Source organism: Lonchura striata, chromosome 3, assembly GCF_050655825.1.
Source record: "Lonchura striata isolate lonStrDom1 chromosome 3, ASM5065582v1, whole genome shotgun sequence".
NCBI classification, from domain to species: domain Eukaryota; kingdom Metazoa; phylum Chordata; class Aves; order Passeriformes; family Estrildidae; genus Lonchura; species Lonchura striata.
In genome coordinates, this window is record NC_140705.1 from 43,898,805 (window position 1) to 43,914,603 (window position 15,799).

The 15,799-nt window shown below is 40.3% G+C and overlaps 1 protein-coding gene across 1 annotated transcript; it reads right to left on the minus strand.

Moving 5' to 3' along the window:
* Positions 1 to 6,789: 6,789 nt before the first annotated feature.
* Positions 6,790 to 11,515, minus strand: CD24 (CD24 molecule). Its single transcript, XM_021553766.4, has 2 exons — positions 11,378 to 11,515; positions 6,790 to 8,869 (listed from the first exon to the last, which is right to left on the minus strand). The coding sequence occupies exons 1-2, from the start codon at positions 11,450 to 11,452 to the stop codon at positions 8,678 to 8,680; spliced, it is 267 nt and encodes an 88-aa protein (XP_021409441.1). The 5' UTR covers positions 11,453 to 11,515; the 3' UTR covers positions 6,790 to 8,677.
* Positions 11,516 to 15,799: the final 4,284 nt, after the last annotated feature.

Here is a 15,799-nt window from a genome sequence, read left to right on the forward strand (position 1 = left end):
AATTTGAGCTATTTGACAAATGCCTTATCACCATTTGATTTAAGTGTTGCCACATACAGAAGCATATTTCAAGGAATAAAGCATTAAGAAACAACTTCTTTGAACTTCCTTGCTGTCTCACTCATGCCATCAAAGAGAGGATAACTTTTTTATTATTTAAAGCTCACATAATTTCTAGCCTGTCTAACTGACTTTAAGCTTACATGACCACATGGTGCATGTGCATCTTCACATATCCTTAATTCAAGTGCTGGAACCCACTGACCCGTGTCAACAGATTTTAACAGGGCGGTCAAAGCCATAAACAGAATTAAATTCCTGCTCATCCCATGAAAATAAGGGGGTTAAGGAAAAGAAAAGCATCCTCTGAAAGCCTTAATTAAGAGATTAGAAACAACATACACTTATCCCATGTGAGAGACAGTGAGCCTTTCTAAAGACTCAGCTCACTCAAAAAGTGTCTGTTAGACACCAGCATTCCTTTGGCTTCAGTGTTAGTGGGGTTGTCTACCCGGGGGCAATCAAGTTAATTCCAAAAGCAGTGAAATAGTGATTTGATGGCAATTCCTTATCCCCAGTATCATTAAAATTATGCAGTATCATTAAACTTATTTTTCATCCACACAAGCTGTCTTTCCTTATTTACCCTTGTCCTTATAACAGCTCTGCCAGTCCTACACAACGAGGCCACACTGCTTCCCCAGATGCCCCAAATCCTTGCATCAACACTATTATCCTGGAACCGATGGGAAAGAAGGGCTGTGAGAGGCCCTCCAGCCTTCCTCTTGCCCAAAGGTATGATCAGCTGGATCTGAATTATTTTGAAATGGTGTTTATCTAACCTGCTTTCAGAAACATCTTCAACCTTCCCCAGCAACCTCAGTCAATGTTTATGAACGTGACTCATTATCTTCACAGCATACAGGAAGGACAGGCTCCATCCCTACATCTCAGCAACTGTTTTTTACCTAGATTTCAATATGCTTCCTACTTTCCTTTTTGTAATTAAATACACTCTACTCTTTCTACTTTTTTTTCTATCTACAGCTGTTGTGATTTTTGTTGCTCTATTCCATATTTTACCAGTTAATATCTCCTAATTGCTGTGTCCAAAACTGGACATAGCACCTCTTATTTGGAGCTTATAAGATTTCTTTTGAAGTGTTTGCCTTAAGCATTTTCCAGAAGTTTCTTTATTTTTTGTAGAGTCCTTTTCCCCAGAGAATTCACTACCTGCTAACCCAACCCCTGCCCTCTCCCCAGTCTCCCTGGCACTCCATCCTGTCATGTGCAGGACAGCAATTAAACGCAATTTTTTCCTCCCTTCCCCAGATGAAACAAACCCAGCAAGACTGCAAGCTCTTCAGGGGTGAAACCATCTTAAAAGGCTTTTAACTATAAACTATTCGTTATAATTCTCTATACTAGCTATATAAAATATGTTAATATGGATATATCATATATCTGTATTAACTATAATTAGCTATACTCAGCTGATTAGTAAGAGTAAATATGGCATTTCAGTGCCACTGGAAGCCAAATTTGAAAAATTCATCTGGAAAAGGATGCAATTTCCATATTGTCAGTTCATCAGCCTTTTACTCAGCCCTTCCTTTCTTCTCAGAGATCACTATAAACCATCACTGGGGTTACAGACCCATTCTGGTCTTCAGCACAATGACTGGCTCAAGCCCAAAACTGGGGCTTGGCTGAGCTGGCCCTGGGCTGAAGCACCAAAAGAGTGTGGCTGCTCTGGAAGGGCGCTGGGAGGAGCACGGGCACACTGTGGAGCCCTGGCACATCTAACCTGGTGAAAATCCCCCTGCCCAGCTGCAGCAGGTGAAAGACACCACCGTGGTGGAATGGCATTTATAGACACTCCTTCTGTCATAGCAGTCAGAGATTCTAGAGTACAGGAAGCAAAAGAAGCAGGCACAAGAAATAGAAGAGAAAAATAAGCAGTGATCCCATGAGGTCTTAAGAGCTTTCAGCTTTATACATGGATTTTACACAGAAGGCCATCAAACTACAGCCTGCAAGGACACTGATCTTAACAAGAATTCAAGTCAGGCACCAAATTACCTTTGAGGACCTGGGCTTTAATTACTGCTGTTACAGAAAATGGTGTAAAACCTGCTGACAAATGGCTAATGCCTACCAGGAGTTTTGCAAGCTCTCAGCACAGTCTGCCTCTGCTCTGAGGAACACTTCATATCAGACTGGAGGGAAAGAAGAAAGAATGAAGCAGAAGTTGAACAATGTCAGCCTGCACTGCTGAGTAAGAGCAGACCCGCTAAAAGTAAACACATTGAAATACTAATTAAAGTCACAGACCCCCACCAGCTGCCTAGCAAAATCCAACAAATCCCTAGTGGAATGAATCAGACATTTTGGGATCAAAGCTGACGTCTCAGTAAGGTCACAGGAGTATGTGTGGCTGCTTTACCTCTCATCCTGTTCCTCCACCATGCTGGCAACGTGCTTCTGCTTACAGTAAAACTGTGTCAGAGGCCTCAGGTCAGTGCCAGATAAACAGGCTAAATTACTGTGGAGTTTGTGTTCTGAAAATAGCTGTATGTTCTTTTGATATTTTAATTTCAGTAAAAACACAAATTAGCAGGGAAGAAAATATCCCGTCTCTCATCCCGGTAGTGCTTCAGGTTCACTGAAGTAGTGCTCATTTACTGATGGCACTTTGCAAGAAGGCACACCTTACAGAAGCCTGAGAATTGTGGAATGGAGGTTAATTCCAATGAGAAAAAAATCCTGTGTTGCATGTAATTTTGTGTAAGTTTCCTGAAACAGGAAAGACAACAAAATCAGAGTAGTGACAACAGCCTTAAAAAATTAAGTTGAAGATACTGTTAGAAACATAAAAAGGCACAAAATGCCAGCAAGTCTTAGAAAATATATTTGTAAAAATGTAATAGCAGATACATGACAGCAAATGGCATTGTCGTGTCTCAGAATGCCTTCTTCTTTGTATTACTCACACAGCCCTACCAAAAGACTTTTCTTCCTCATTGTTCAAAAACTTTTTGATACTTAAGTACTAAAGCACTGAAACTTCCATCTTTGAGCAAAGACTCCATCAAATCTATATTCTGTATCATGTTTTGTGATTCAATTAAGTCTATTTTCATTCTACTAACATGCTTCAGACTGTCTTCATACCTGAATGGCTACCAGATAACCTGCTTTCAGAGGAAATTCTCCCTGCTTCCTAAAACAAGAAAGGTGTTCACAACATGCTTTCTACCCATTTTAATTTTTTTTACTTCTTGCTATTATGGTTTTAATTGCTATCATGAGCTGTATGTGCTCAGTTTTGAATCCTACTAGTCCAAGCAATCACCCAGTATGCATTTGTTATTGTACTCAGGTGTATACATATATCCCTCTGAACAAGGTTCAGTCTTATGCCTCAAAAGCCATCTGTGTTTTATACAGCTCAGTAGAAAATAATACACAGTTTTTGTCACGTGAAGTTTACATATTTCAGTATAATAATACAGACTTTAAGTCCAGCTTATGCACACTAAGCAATCTGAAAAAAGTCCACGCTTGTGCTTTCAGTGAGAGTGGTTGAAAAGCAGGAAACAGAACAATTGCTTTATAGAGGCGTTGCTTCCTTTAATAATTTGTGCCACATAAAGAATACTTTTCACTCTAGGTCATTCAAGAGAGATTTTGGTGGAATGTGATCATTCAGTTTATGCAGCAAAACCAAGCTACCACGACTTAATTCTGCTGTGTGCTCAAATTTTATATTGTACACCCATCAGTTGTTAAAGCACAGCTCCTGCTAAGCTGAAAGCATAAAAGAAAGAGTCTCATTTCACTTCTGAAAAGCCTGAAAATGTTTTATTCATCTATTTGCAGCACATACATTGCAGGGAGTATTGCTGGATTCAAGAGAGAATTGAACAACCCTTCACAGATGAGATTCTGTTAATTTAGGATTTTGATTGGGCAGTAGAGAATCTATCAGGTTTTTTCTTCAGCTCCAGGTCATTCATTCTGGACATTTTGATGAAGTCTAAACCATAGCAATTATGCATTCATGAGCAGGATGCTGAGGGTTTCGCTTGGAAAACTGAAGGCTGATAACCAAAGTAAGGATCAAGTATCTTTCCTGAGGCTACTGCATAATGATGAAAAGACCACATCTCAAAGCACGTATTGCAGAAAGCCTAGTGCTGCTCTTCAAGCTGCTGTGGATAAACTGGTGGATTTAAAATAACCAGCCCCTTCATCTGTCGGGGCTCAGTAGACCTCGACAGTGCATCAAACATAATGTGTGTTCTAGAATGAAGAGCTTTGTGCTGCTGCGAGGCAGAGCTGACAGCTCCTGTTTCAAAGTTAACTTTAATGCAAAAACAAGAAACGTTCCCAACTGTATCCATTACAATAAAGATGCTGGGTGATAAAGTCTGCTACCTAAATCATTTCAGTCATGTATGGGAAATCAAATCTCTATAAGCCTGAATGCACACAAAATGCAAATCACTCTCAACTGCTTCTAATACAAGCACATTCACATCCATCCTCAATTTCAGATACAAGGTGTTATTGTGAGCTCACTGCAGAGCCTGGTGTAACCTGAGTCCAGGGAAATGCTGACTTGGAAAGATGTGTGACAAAGAGCCGAGCCCTGCAAGTGTTTGTTCCCATGAGCCCTTCCAGAGGCCAAGAGGCTGCATAAGAACGACTCTGGGGAGAAATTACTCCATATTAAACAATGTACTAATAACATTAGGGAGCAGGCTGCAGTCTCCAGCTAGCTCAGAAGCATTTGCATTGTACAGGCAAACCCTAGTTTGATGGATTTGGCTAAGAGTTGGGAATGGCTTGTCAAAATAACCCCGAGTTCATTGATTGAGACATTAACAATGTCCCATCCCCTCATGGACAAAGGGGGACTACCTTTGGTACAACACAGCCTTGCCTGTACACTACTCTTGTGGGGAGAAAGGCTCAGGGGACAGAGCTGTGTCTTGCTGAAAACAAGGAGGCCACTAGCAGCGGTGTTGGATCTGGCCCAAAATACTTCACCTAGTAGATTTTTTGCTGAATGGAAGTTGTTCATTCAAAGTCCCTGTGGATTTCTAAACTAGCTGAAATCTGCAATTTGGAAAAATTTAAGGGCTATTCAGAGTATGATGTTGAGGAGGAAGGAATAGCAAGCTGCACACAGACTGTAAGTGCTCATTTTAGGAATTTCCATTCAAATAAAAACACTATACTTTATTCAGGACTTACGTGGCTAGCATATGTTTACAATGAAAGCAGTGCCATGCATCAGAGCAGTATTGTTTCAGAGTCACTGCAATATACGCTATCCAGATATACTTCAGCTGCACAGATCTGTGAAAGTGTGAGGCATAGGTAAGAGCTGGCTCTAGTTATTGTAGTTTTTTTTTTTTTTTAATTTAGAAAAATTAAGTAGTTGTGAAGTGCGTAGGCTCCATTCTCCTCCCTCCCCTTCTGCCCTCCCCACTTTGTTAAATACATCCATCACATCCTCTTTCCCTGGGTGGATTTCTTCATCACTGATTCCATTGTCCTGTGATGGAATGGAACAGAACAAAGGTTACCAGATCATTTTTCTAAATCACTCATCTGATCTGGTGAAAACGCTAAAACTCAAGAGAATTTAAATAGCTTAAATGCTATTAAAGAGTAATCTGCCTCTATTTCTCAAATAAAAAAATAAAATTAAGACTTTGAAAAAAGCATGGCACCAATTCAGCCAAACATCCATTATGTCAGATTATTTTGCAAAAACTTCCAACAAATTTGTTTACTTCTTTTATTGTACTGGCATATCATAGAATTAAGACCCATTGTTGCAGCCTTTTTCCTTGTCTGCCTGTCTTTGGAGAGGTTATTTTTAGTTTTATGTTTTTAAAAAAGGTACACAGCCGGGTTTGTTGGTTGATCTTCCTGCTTTCTCTTGGAGCATTTGGAGAAAAGCTAAACAAAGGAACAATGTGCTTTGATACTCCCTGCACGTTCTAAGATTTAGTTAAACAGCCAGCTTTGATAAACTTGCCCTGCTCCTTGGTTTGCTCAGCCTACTGGAAAAGCAAAGGAACAGAGCAAAGGCCCGCCACGCTGCATTCCCTCGGCAGCCCTGGGAGGCCTCTCCAGGGGCCTCTTTCCCACTGCCAAATGCAGCCTAAGCATGCCTAAGTGCTTAGGCACTTGGAAATGTGTTTCTCCACATGTAGGGAGTGAAGGTAACCACAGAGAACAACCTTGGACCTTTAAAGGGTGTTAGGAACATACCTGGAAAGCAACACAGACACAGTTTTGGAACGTCATGAACTGCAACTATTTGTTACTGAATGCTTATCCGGTTAATTTTTGCTTTAAAGCAATTTTTGCATAAGTTCCTACTTCTTCCAGTCTCTGTCCTTCATCAAGCATGGTTCAACTTGTATTATTGGGATATACCTACTCTATTAGTGTAGTTTGTGGGAGGCAGAAACCTTAAGCAGTTAATTCACATTGCTCGATAACCAGAAGCTGAGAAACAGATTTAGCCATCATAAGGAAAACTGCCCATCGCCAACAAAAGAAATAAAGAAAACTCTGTCTTAGCACTGTTTGCCTAACATGAAAACATAGTCATACTTTGAAAGGGAAGAGGCTGTAATAAGCATGGAAAACTTACTACAGTTACTAGAGATGCTAACCAAATCTCACTCTCTGGTTTCAAAGCGAAATCCAGATTCCCAGTGGCACAAAACCTTCCAGAGAAATAAAACTAATTACACGTCAGCATTTCTAGACCTTGAGGTTTTTAATCACATATACCATCTTGCTTAACAGTTCATTCACGTAACACAGGCAAGGTACAAGTTTTTGTATAAGTGTCTGGAAGTGCATCTAGAATGCATTGCCTGTCCACTGTTTTATTTACAGGTTTTTTCAATGAAAATCAGTAGCTAATAAATCAAACCATTATTACACAAACACAAAATACAATCATTAACACTTAACTGGATACAAATGATAAGCGTAAGGAAATGTCCATGTATGCTCACTGACATGAATTTGTGTTAGCTTGCTACTAATATATGATACTGTGAATCGGTGATAATATAACTGAAAGACAGATGTGTATTTAAAAAAATTAGAGAGCCACTCATGTTTGACATGATCTTATACTGAGATAAATATCTACAGACAGTGGTATGATCGTGTACATTCACATTTGATCATATCAACATAGTTAATTTTTTTCTGACAAGATATCATCATCAAGGTAGGTGAACCTCCTCAACAAAGCTTGCTAAGATCAAATACCAGATAATATTTTCTAATATGTTGGATGATACAGAAACAATCTGTGCAAGTGTAGCAATTTTGATTCAGAAAAAAATTTTAAAAAGTAGTATTTACAAAGGTAATTTTTAAATTCAGTGATTAAATTAAGACTCCAGTCTTCATATTCTAAACACCTGTTCATTTAATTTCTTTTTTTTTTGGCGGTTTGCTCTCCTTTCCCCATTCCTTCTCCCCATCACAAATATTAGCCCAGGTTTAAAGTAGACTCACAATTAAAACTCTTGAAAAACCAGTAGGTTATTCACCTTGTGCCAACAAAAAAAAAAAAAAAAAAAAAAAAAAAAAAAAAAAAAAAAAAAAAAAAAAAGCAAGACTATAACATTACTCATAAGATTTCATAAATCCTTCATAATTTTCATAATTAAGGAAAGTTCCAGGAGCAAAAATCTTATACAACTTGGGAGGAGAAATAAAGGAAATAGGAGACATATATCCATTGACTTTTTTGTTTTTTCTTTCTGAATTTCATTTACAAAAAGCTCCTGGTACTTTTTCTAGTGTTTCCACACCTCCTTTCTCTGGCACATATGGTTTAATATGCAAACAATTTAAATAAAATGTCAAATTCAAATTCCCACCATAAATAATTCCATTCTTATGAAAACTGGTGGGGTTTTAGCTAATTCAAAACTAGCCCTCCTGGCTAACCATTTAGTTAGGAATTAGGGGACAAATAAGGGGATTCTTTCAAAAATTTGTTATTCTATTTTAGCCTTGTAACAATTTAATATAAAAGAAATCTGGAAGAAACCCTTTTCACTGGTGTTGTTTCTTTTTCACACATCCTAATACTCTTAAGTTATAACCATACAGGCTGTGCAAGAAACAGTATTATTTGAGCTTTTCTGTGTTTTCTAGGGATTCTGTGAGCCTGTTGATGTTTTTGAACTTAAAAAAATAAAAAATCTTGAAGTCCTTATTCTAAATGGTAGATAAACACTCTAGCCTTTTTTCTTCATGGAGTGTTATTATCCATCCTTATTATAAGATACTCTATTTCTTCTCAGCTTTAAATTTGGTTTGTCAGTACTGTCTCTTTTTGTTTCCATCTTGTTTTTCAGATTCCAACTCATTTGGTGAAAGAGCTCATAATTTTACCTCCTTGCTGAAGCAGATCTTTTCACACTGGTCAGCTTTGAAAGTCAGAATACTGAGTGTTTCTCTAGGTCAGACTGGTAATAATTTGAGTATGGAGTGGAACCAGGCTGGTTTGATGTGGAGTTTGGATTGATTTCTTCTCATGCTGGGTTGGAGATCTGGCCATCTCAGGCGGTTCAGGAAACGGGGTGGGGAGTGGTAGCCATTTCCATGCCAGAGTCTCTTAACAGCAAAAATACGTAAGAGAAACTGAGAGAATGAAAAAAAGACTTGTGGTTGAGTGAAGAGAATTTCCATGTCCGTGAGTGGTGGTACTGTTCAGTGAATTTGTGACAGCTGACAGAGAAGTGGAACTTGTTGAAGAACTGTTTGAAGGTGTTGGACTTGTTCCATTGGTAGTTGTTCCACAGTAGATCTAGAATGTGGAAAGGAGGGGAAGTAACACAAAGGGTTATTTTGTCTCTTCTTAAAAATCAGAATACATAGTAGTAGCAACAAACACTGTGTAGCCTCCCTCAGCCACAGCACTCAAATGACATATACAAATGCTCACGCCTTTCATTGTGCAGCTAAGGACAAAGACATTTTGAATTGCACGTGTAGGGTATGTTAAAGATAAATCTAATATTTTTCTAAGTGTATTTACATAACTATTACTTTATGTAAATCCTTTAATCCTTTCCTAAATTAGAAGACACATAGGTTTAAAAAAAAAACTCAGGAAAAAAAAAGTGCAAATGTAGAGCTATGTAAAGGCAAATCTTAGGACAAGAAAGACTTTCAAACAACTGTGTGAATTGCAGTCTACGTGTGCAGACTAAGTCACAAACAAAAATATGAGGAAACAGTGGTCAAGAATTTATTGATACTGTTTCTGGGGCTGGTTTGTGGCTTCCTTTGAAGAAATGGTGGGGCTTAATGTGAGTGGATTTAATACTTCAACCTCTCTTATCTTGGTGTGGTAGCACTGAACTGCAGAAGTTAGAACAATGAAACCATACTGATTAAATCACAAGCTATTGACATTCTTGAAGACACAAAAAAAAGTGCAGTGAAAAGACTATATATTAGCAAATTCTTAAAATGCTGACAGAAATCAAAGTAAAAAAATATCCTTTCCCCTCGTAACTCTGCATTATAGGGACAGAACAAAAACTTGCACTCTGTGCAACCTCAATATCAAGTTATTTCCTACATATGTACAGGAAAATTTTCAAAGATAACCTAAAGCATTTTTATTCCTGTGGAAAAAAACTTGTGAGACACAAGAATGAAAAACAAGAGCAAGAATCACATTATCTCATCCCCAAAAAACAGCATAATACAGAAAGCTTGGCTACAACTCCATGGCAGTAAACTTGTATTCTACCAGAGCATTCTGGTAAGCTCTTAGATTTAATTCAAATAAAACTATACATATATTTTTAAGGAGGTTAGTTAGTTTAATAAGTAATTCTGTCCACAAAAGGTGTCCTTATTTTCTCATGTTTCTAGTGCTGCTGAAAAAATAGATTAGCAGGGGAAAAAAAAAAATCAACCCCTCAATACTGAAGCAATGAAGCCAATGTTAAATTAATTAGAAAATTGCATAAGCACTTTCTTTTTGTATTTCCTACTTAAAAAAAAAACCCCACACAATAGAAAAAATGTAAGAATGGTATAACGCTTCTGGTATTTAGCATTTTTGGCAATCGGCACCATGCTGGAAGCAATTTAGGACTGCAGAAAAAAAATTGCTGTGTTGAAGTTTCTGTTAAAACCGGTCTGAAAGTGATCAATAGTGAATTGCTGAGTTAATAACCTACAAGGCAAGTGCCAGCCTGCCCTGGAATTTTTTTCAGTCTTCATACAAAGACTCCACAATCTTTCCACCCTTGGTTATGTATATTTTAAGTTTCCTTGGTTTTAAAAAAAAAACCCACAATACTAGTTGCTCAATTTTTTTTTTTTTTTTTTTTTTTTTGGTGGAAGAGAATGGGCTTATGTCCAAGTTCCCCAGCATCACAGTAGATGGGACCCCAGAGGTTTTCTCAACGTGAATGTGATAAATACGGGTAACCCAAAGGGTCCGATCCTTCTCTCAATCACTGCCAAGGGCAAGACTCCACTGAGCACAAAGGAGAAGGGATAATGCCCCTCCTTGCAAACAAAGAGGAGAGGAGGAGGGAACACGATGCAGCAATGCCGTTGCTGTTTATTTTTCGGATACTGTGCTATTCATCCTTCTGAAGAGGTGGTCTCTAGGAACAACACACCGATAGGGAGCCTGCGAGCCCCGCTCGGCTTGGCCACTTAAAGAGAAGCGGATCGCTCCTGCATCCATTACCTTTGCGCCAAGGGCAAGTCTCGTCCAGCGCAGCAGCCAGAGGCTGGCGCCTTTGCTTCCAGCCCCTAAACCTCCCGCTCCTGCCGAGAGCCGAGCCCAGCACCAGACCCAAAACCCCGCACCTTCGGTGGGGGGAAGATCAGCCCCGGGTCCCGCTGCAAAACTCGTGCCTTCCCGGGCGCTCTCGAGTTTGGAGGGATCGTTCTCCCTCTAATCAGCGGGCGAATGAACGCTCAGCTGTCGCTCACTCCGCGGTTCCGCAGCTTTCCCTTGAGGATCCCACGGGGGAAAAAAAAAAAAAAAAAAAAAAAAAGGCGGCCAACTCCAACTTAGTCTTTTTGGATTTGACCGGGGTAATCCACGGCACCGCCACCGCCGTCCCAGGGCTCTGGGCTCGCCCCGCCGCCCGCCCGCGCCCATCCCCGCCCGCCCGCAGCCGGGGCTGCCCGGGCTGGTTCCTGCCGCCGCCGCCGCCCCGGGGCGGAGGAGCCGCCCGCCGCCCCCGGGCTCGGGACGGCGCAAGCCGGGAGCTCCGCCGCTGCCGCGGCTCGCCCTGGGGCCGGCGGAGGGAAAGCGCCGAGCCGCTCCGGGGCTCACCTGCGTGGGGAGGAGGAGGGCAAGGAGCAGGAGCCCCAGGCCGAGCCGCGCCGCCAGTGCCGTCCCCATGCCCATCTGGTGCTGTCCCGCCGCGATGCTGGTGCTGCTCCTGCCGCTGTGGCTGCGGGCGAGAGGGATGCGCCGCTCCGCCGCGCCCGGCCCTTTTATAGCAGCGCGGGCTCCCGTGACGCCCCGCCGCCGCCTTCCCTCCTCCGCCCCACAGCTCTGCTCCCGCCCCCCAGGCCCGCCGGGGCCCCGCGGGTCGCTGCCGCCCCTCGTCCCGCGCCGCTGCGGGCTCCGCTCCCCCTGCCCGGGCTGCCCCTGCCGGCCCCTCTCCGACAGAGCCGGGAGCGCTGCCCGCCCCCTTGGGCTCTTACAGGCGCTGGCCCCTCTCTAGTGTCGGCGTCGTGTTCTGGTATGGAGGGACTGGCACAGGGCTGTGGCGCTTGAGCTGCAGTAACTCCAGAGAAACGCTTATGTTTAGAAAAACACCATGCTTTTTCCATTTAAAAAAAAATAGTGAGTGAAAGAAGAAAAGGTAAAAGCAGCTGTAAATATATCTAAATGGCGGGAGCAGTGGGGAAAAAAGCTGGGGAGTTAAGATCCCATCTTATTCGAAGCTGCCTCACCATTAGTGCTCAGGCTTCAGACCACAGGTTGCAATTTCAATCTATTGCAATTTGGATCTAAATATTTTATTATTACCATTATTATTTAAAGAAACCTATGTAACAAGTGGAACACAAAGTTCTTCCAGCTGTAGCCTCTGTGTAGGTGAGGTTCTACCTTCTCCACAGTAAATGCTGTATCTCCCCCCTTGGCTGGCTGAAGATTGATTTGGTGAGGCCCTGACACACCCATTCTGATGTCTCAGTGTGTGGACAACTGAATAAAAATAGTCTGTGTCCACTTTATAAACTACAAAAAAGAGACACTCGTGCCAGTTCTATTGTCACAAAGCAGTTATTTCTATTTAAAAGAGGAGTAAGATTCTCTGTTGGCTCAGACAAATCAACAGGTTTCAAAATTGGATAGATTTGTGTTTATCTCAGGACAAAGTGTGAGGAGATACCCAGGTCCAGCACTACATAACTCATTGGCCACCTTCAGGGGCTGGACTGGTTTTGAAGAGCTTCCAAGGGCATTGCTAGAACTCAGACCACAAGCATAGAAAATGTGGAGAGATTCATTATAGAACCTCACTGTAGAGCCAGGTGCTGGGACTTCTGTTGGACAAGAATATTTCATTCCAAACTAAGCCTTTCATTATTTCCTTCAGAATGCCCAACAAAGCTACAGTTATTTTACTTTTCCAGAAATAAAGGCATTTTGTAAGCTGTACCACCCAAGATATCAGTCCATATTCTACACCAGGACAAAAGAGCTATGATAAGCCTGAAGCACTTCTGAAGCAACATTTCCTTCATTCTGATCATAATCATAGTCCAGTCCTTAACTATAAGAGACGTAGTCTGTCAATAGAGTGACTATGGAAACCGTCAACAAACTTATGGTCTTATGTCTCTGAATATTCACTGGTTGTCTGCTGAAAGCTGGATGCCAGAAGATGGATTTTCATGATTATGGAGATATAAGGAGAGAAAAAAGAGAACTGTGGAGGATTTAAAATGACAGAGGAGTGACAAAGCTGAAAACATTTCTATCACTACTTTTTTGCCTTGCCAACAGTTAGTTTTGGTTGTCAGAATTAAATGACTCACAAATGGCGGGGAAGGTCACCTTTCCATTCAGTAGATAAACCCAACACTACAGAAAAGTGAAATTCCCTGTGAGAGAAGTCATGTGAATCACAACAATAAAGTCAGGGCTCACATGATTCTGACACCAAATTCTCTGGAGGAGATGAAAAATGAAGGAAATCCAGTTAGGGCTCTACAATAGCTAAAGCAAAGAATATTCTAGTGTGAATCTGACAGAGATGGTTGCCATTATTATCTCTCCCATCTTTTTTGGGAGCAAAGGAAGTGATACAGCTGTTGCATGATCCCATGGGGATCATAACTGGCTGTTCCAGGTTGAAGCAGCAGCTGAGACACTTAAATGTCAACACCAGTACAGATGAGAATGAGAGAATAACAGTCAGATGGCCTTTCCCATTCTCTCTACTTGGGCATCTTGCCTGAGGTTTGCAAAAAAAGATGATGCACAATTCTTATAAGGTGACATGAACAAATACAGCATGATACAACTGACTATTATTATTATTTTTATTTTTATTATTATACACTGTATTGCACTTTTGGTGTTTTAAAAAGTTTCAGTGAAAATGAGGGTATCTTTGTTTTTGCTAAAAATATTTTAAAGTCTGTTGCTCTATTTAAAAATGAAAACCACCAGGATTTAAAAACATTTGGCAGAAATTGTAAATTACAGAAATAGTAAAACTCTGTAGAGTTTATGTTTGGAGGCCAAAAAAAAGCCCTTTTGAAATATTCCTGAAGTACTAATGTAAATAAGGAAATGTACTGTCAGCAAGGGAGAAATGCTAAAAATATTTTAAGCCCAAGACTTTAATTGAAACCTTTGTCATTGGAAATTGTAATGCCTAACACTCCATTAGATTTATACAACCAACTTTCCCCATTCAGGAAAGCTGCAATATTGATTCCTCCTGAACACATAAATCATCTCTATTCCTAATTCCAAAATCTTTTTTCTACAACTGAAGTCTATCATGAAGTCTGCAAAAGATATACCTGAGCAAGAGTTCAGGATCCAATATATGGATTTTTCAACAAGGCAAGGAATGCTGTGAGCTGAGAACCATATGAAGTGAAGTACTGCTATCTGGTGGCCAAAAGGAACTTCAGATATTTTTCTTTCAGAAAAGACAATGCATTCCCTCAATCAAACACCCTTTGATAGCAGCGTGCTCTTAGAGGTCTCATCATGCTGAGATACAGTGTTAAATATCCCATTGTTCTGCTTCCTTTAGTTTTTATCCATAGGTCAGCACCTCCCAGTTAAATACATAATATTTGATTAGAAAGGCTAGCAAAGAGCAGGAAGAAAATGACCTTGATCTTTTGAGTTAAATATAAGTTCATATGTATATTCCAGTAGCGATTTTTAAATTGATTGAACTTCACAATAAGCGTAGCTCTCAGTTCAGTGAGCAGAAACAAAACTTGTGCTGCTTTGCATAATGCATTGGAAAACAAGAACAGCTAAAATGACTGGCAGAAAACCCCAACAGTTATCTATAAAAGGAGACAGAGAAGTCTACAAGGCACGTAAGTAATTTATTCAAATACATTACATTTGAATAAAAAGATTTAGCAAAATAAGTGTAGACATTAAGTGGAAATAATGAGAAATAATTTTGACTTAACTATTAATTTACTCTTACCTTTTAGATGCTAATCTTGATCCATCTAAAATATTTTAGGAGCATCAATTGCCAGTGAGAATCACTGGATCCTTTGCTCACCCAGCCAACTCTTCACTCTCCTTGCTTGTGCATAGACTAGAACTTACTACTTATATATTAGAATTTACTACACCTTGTGGGTCCTCTCAGTGTCTTCATCTATTTCAAGCTCAGGCTACTACAGCTCTCCCTACTCACCTGAGTCATATTATGCATTATTTTAGTTAATATCCCCTATGAGCTTGTGCATTTATGTATTAGGAACTGATGTTTTTTCAAAAGACAGATTTGAAGAAATCCATTTTTGCAGTGTTCATCGACTAGCCCACATATGATGATCTAAGCTGACATCATCTGCTGATACGTTTCCTTGATATCCATTTTTAGCATATGGTTATGCCTTGAGAAAATCACAGGTCAATATTTTCTAATATTTCCTACAATTTTCTAATATTTAGTTAGTTAGGCTGGCCCTTCTCTTACTGCTTGTTTAGTGGAAAGGACCTGTGTTGCAGCAGCTCCAGCAATATAATCAAAATTTGCCCGATATTTTGAAGCAACCTTCCTTACAGTTGTATCTTCACTACCATTGCAGACAAGACTGAAATACTGATGGGACTGTCTGAAACTGATTTTAGACAACTGGACAAAGCTGTTTGGCATATGTCTTGGATAAGAACTTGGAATATATATTGATGATTGAATTTCCTCTTCCAGTTCATATTAACTTTTTATTAATAAAGCTTTTAATGGAAGGCATGAATGGTGGTAATGTAAATCTCCATTTATTGGTAATAAATGTTGGTTAGATTCAGCTACACGTGTCTTCAGGCATGGGCCTTGCTGCCATGATGCAAAGCCAGGATTCCAGCAGTGACACTGTTTCCCTTCTGTGTTTATCCAAGACAAAGGTATTGGGCTGGTTAGTTAGAGGTATAGTTATAGAAGTAAGCAAAACCATGATTTCTAGACCTGGAATCATAAGCCTGGAAGTTTGAATGGAAGAGAAATTGTGATTCCAGAAACAGTCT